This window comes from Corvus brachyrhynchos, unplaced genomic scaffold, assembly GCF_000691975.1.
Source record: "Corvus brachyrhynchos isolate BGI_N302 unplaced genomic scaffold, ASM69197v1 scaffold580, whole genome shotgun sequence".
NCBI classification, from domain to species: Eukaryota; Metazoa; Chordata; class Aves; order Passeriformes; family Corvidae; genus Corvus; species Corvus brachyrhynchos.
In genome coordinates, this window is record NW_008240032.1 from 675,716 (window position 1) to 680,117 (window position 4,402).

The 4,402-nt window shown below is 50.4% G+C and overlaps 1 protein-coding gene across 1 annotated transcript in view; it reads left to right on the forward strand.

The window, feature by feature from the left end:
• Positions 1-3,052: 3,052 nt before the first annotated feature.
• LOC103622071 (lysosomal-associated transmembrane protein 5-like) overlaps positions 3,053-4,402 on the forward strand; it is a gene marked incomplete at its 3' end in the record, with an annotated part of 11,788 nt that continues 10,438 nt past the window's right edge. Inside the window, 1 exon segment of the mRNA XM_008640966.2 lies at positions 3,053-3,370. Coding sequence (XP_008639188.2) covers positions 3,284-3,370 — 87 coding nt within the window.

Genomic DNA, 4,402 nt, shown 5'->3' on the forward strand with positions numbered 1-4,402 from the left:
TGGTGGCAGCCTCAGCGCTGAGCTCTGCAGAGATTTATTGCACCGCTGGCAAGAAATGCAGCGTTTCCCTCCTTGGGGCTCTCCCGTTGTTGTTTGGCTTCTCCTGGAGGCCAAATCCAGCTCAGCACTGGCGGAGCTCTGGGAAAAACTTGGGAATTTCCTCGTGCTCTGGTTGCCCATCTGTGAAGGCAACACGGACCCAAACTTTGTGTCCCAACCCCTCCTCTTGTCCCTACCACGGGGCAACAAATGCCCCAAACCGTGTGTGCGATGGGCAGAAAGGTTTAGTCAGGGGACCCCTGGCTGCCTTGACGCCTCTGTGAGCAGCCCAGGGGCTTTGGCAGCTCCGATTGATATTTTCATATTTATTTGGAATATTTATATATATTTATATTTGTATATTCTTATTTATTTCTGAAATATATTATATATGATATCGATCATACTGTGTTTTATATTTATATTTATATTTATATTTATATCTATATATTTATATTTATGTTTCATATGTTTCATGTTTTATAAATATTTTGTATCTATTTATATTTAGATAATATAATAAATATATCTATAATAATGCATTATCATATTTATATTTATTTATTTTTATTTTATTTGGCTTTTTTTAAATTTATATTTAGATAATATTATATCATATACATTCTTTCTAATATTGTATCATATTATATTATATTATTCACTATATAATATAGTATAATATAATATTATTATATTATATTATATTTTTAATTTTTGTTGTTATTATTATTGGGTTTTTTAAATTGTTATTTCTATTTTTATTTTTACTGTTATTTCTATTTTTATTTTTTCATTTCTTTTATTTTAATTTATTTTATTTAGCACGTTTATATTTATTTGCCATGTTGGATTTATTCCCGGTGGCTGCCCTACCCTCCAGCCCAGCTTTCCTTGAGGAGCAGCTCACAGAGAGCTGGGAATTCTTCCCTGCTGTGCGGAAAAGGGGCAGGGACTGGTCCCAGCCCCTCCTGGTGCTCTCCTGGTGGGAGATGCTGCAGATTCCAAGGAGAAATTCCAGCTGGAATTGCTGCCAGGAAGGAGTCAGGGACAAGGCACCACAAACCACCTAAAATCCATGCCCAGCATTCCATGAAAAGCCGAGGCCGCGTCCCTGGGAACACAGTGACTTCCTAACACTCGGAATTGCCAAGGGGGACACGGGGCTGGCACTGCCAGGCCCACAGTGGCCTCCAGCACCAAATCCATGCCCAGCATTCCATGAAAAGCCGAGGCCGCGTCCCTGGGAACACAGTGACTTCCTAACACTCGGAATTGCCAAGGGGGACACGGGGCTGGCACTGCCAGGCCCACAGTGGCCTCCAGCACCAAATCCATGCCCAGCATTCCATGAAAAGCCGAGGCCGCGTCCCTGGGAACACAGTGACTTCCTAACACTCGGAATTGCCAAGGGGGACACGGGGCTGGCACTGCCAGGCCCACAGTGGCCTCCAGCACCAAATCCATGCCCAGCATTCCATGAAAAGCTGAGGCTGTGTCCCTGGGAACACAGGGACTTCCTAACACTTGCCATTGCCAAGGGGACACGGGGCTGGCACTGCCAGGCCCGCAGCGGCCTCCAGGCCTCCAGCAGGGCCACAGGCCCAGCCTGGGCCGTGTTTTCCGTGTGTTTTTCCAGGCACAGAGCTCGGTTTGGGCCTGGAACACTCAGGCACACAAGGAGAGCTCTGTGCGCCTCTCGGAGCGCCAGGGGCAGCGCGAAGGGAGGAACGTTTGCCGCGCACAGGCAGGGTCAGACCATAAACCCGCTTTTCAGGTCTGCAGGAAATTCCTGATCCTCCTGCACCTCCTCCCAGCCGGGCCCACAACCCGCCTTGGAGGGGAGGAAACTCCTAAAGAAAACACATTTCATGTGGGGAAGGCAGAGCCAAGCCTGTTGTAAAGGAAAGATGCTCAAAATGATCTATTTAAAAAAAACCCCCACATTATTTTTAACCCTATTTATCGTGGGGGGAGGCAGCCCCTAAAAAAACCACATTTCATGTGGGGAAGGCAAAGCCAAGCCCGTGTTTGCAACCAGGTTGTAAAGGAAAGATGCTCCAAATGATCTATTTTTACAAATAAACCTGATTTTTAACCCTATTTCTCGTGGGTGGGTGCAGCTCCAGGGGTGCTGGTGGATGTGGTGCCCTCAGTCCTCACGTGCAGCTTTGTGCTTTCCCTGCTGGTGAAGAGATTCCGCTTTCCTGCTCTACCAAGGGCCCAGCAGGGAATATTTGCAGCTGGATTGTATTTCTGAAGCATCCAGGTGGAATCTCTGCATTTAATTCCCTAAAAACAACCGAGAAACCCCTCTGCTGGAGCACTGCTGGGTGCTGTGCTGAGAACACTCCTGGAGGCATCAAACAGAAAACTCAGGGAGTGTTTTTGGGATGCAAGATCTCGTTTGAGTGTTTGCCCAATTCTCATTTTATTCACCTGCATCTCCCTCCTGGAGTGGTGTCCCCCTGCTGGGACACACCAAACCTTTGTCAGGAAGCCCAACACTCGGAACAATCTGCTCCACAGGGGTCTAAAGAGGGAATTTCTGCCCCATGGGGTGGGGAAAGAGAATTTAAAAAGGGGTTTTTAACAAGAATGGTAATAAATCTCTGCCAAAGAGCACATTTGGGTGAGTTCAAGCAGGGGGGACGCCCCGATGTCCTGCAGTGACAAAGCCACCACGCTCAGATCCTGCTGGTTTCCTTTGCCAGGAGCTGATGACACAAATCCCAGCCCCAGGAGCTGGGACCAGAGCTGCAGACCCCTCAGCCGACATGAGATCTCTGCCATCCTCCCAGAGCCCAGGGCTGCTCCAGCATCAGCTCCCAGTAACAGTTCCAGGGAATGGTGCCTTTGCTGGCGAGGTTCAAAGGGAGGAACTTGGATGCTTCGCTGCAAAAACAGCAGGGTGAGTTCGAGGTGAAATTCCCGACCTCCCGCTTTTGTTCCTGAGGATTTTTGCAGGACAGAGCCACGTCCTGCTCCTGACCCTCCTCTCCTGACACCCCCCGTGCCGGACACCTGAGCATCGTTTGGGGCTCCAATTTCCCAGCTGGATGTGCTCAAAAAGCCCCCCAGTTTTGCTTTCCTTATGATTGAGAAACCCAAAGGCCTCATGTGACTTTGTAGATGACTTCACACATTCAGAGAGCAGGAAGGAAGCAGAGCTGCTCTCGCTTTGCTTTCTGTGGGGCGGCTGCAAATTCGACCTCATTAACTCAGCAGTGCTCGGAGGGACCCGAAAATGACCCCCCAAAGCCCCCCTGAGCCCCCCAAATGCTGCTGCCTCAACATCAAGACAGCGACAGTGGCCCTGGGGATCTTCCACATGGTGAGTTCTGGGTCTGGAAGGGGGGACCGGGACAGGGAGACAGGAAAACAGAGGTGGAACCTCTCCAGGAAGCACAGTCGTGGTTCACAGGGTTCCCTGACACTGGAATGTTCTCTGCTCCCAAAAGGAAAACCCAATGATTTAAGAGGGATGAACAAAAGAAGGTGGTGGGGGAAAGGGAGAAGCGGAATTTGCCGTGCTGGGAGGGGTTTTGAAGGATTTTTTCCCTGGCTCTGCCAATTGGAGCTCAGGGAAAGTCGCTGTGCTTCCTGTTTTTCTGCAGGAGCTCTGACCCGAGCGTATCCCGAACCTGCAGGGTGGGAATGGGCAGCACTGGCAGTGGGAATGTGGGAGGGATTTGGGAGCTGGATGAGCAGAGGGTGATGGGCAGAGCTGCCTCCTCTGTGTCTCTTTTGGGTTCCATGGGGACCACAGCCGTGTCCAGCTCCCAGGCAGCCGGAGAAGCTGCTCAGGGCAGGGATGGCAGAGCAGGAGAGCCTGGAGGCTCCTCTCTCCCACGCTCCCGGCTGCACCAAGGAGCTTTAGGTGCTTTCAGCCCTCCTGAGGATGTGGTTTCTTGCATGGCTGGATCATTAAAATAATCCCGTGCTGCACAGGGTGGGCACAGTCAGGGGTTGGGGCCTGCAGGGTGAGAACGGGGCTCTCACTCGTTCCTTGGACAGGAGAGGGGGAGTTGGGGACCTGCAGGCTGAAGAAATCCCATGAGAATGGCAACTGTGGCATGGGAAGGACATTCCAAGGTCCCCCCTCTTCCCTGGAGCAGCAGGAGCTGCACCATCCCTTTTACCCTTGGAAAACAGGATCATTTTTGGATAAGTCTTGTCTTACTTCCATGAGAGAATAACATCGAACATTTTCTTCCCCCTGCCCCTTCTCTCCCTTTCTGATGGCGCAGCTGCAGCTGGGCAGGGGGAAGGAAAGGGAAAAGGGGATTTACACCTCAGCTGATTTGCTCCATCAGCGCTGGGGGCCTGGAGCAGGATGAATTCCTGGCGCAGGTCCCAGGGCAGA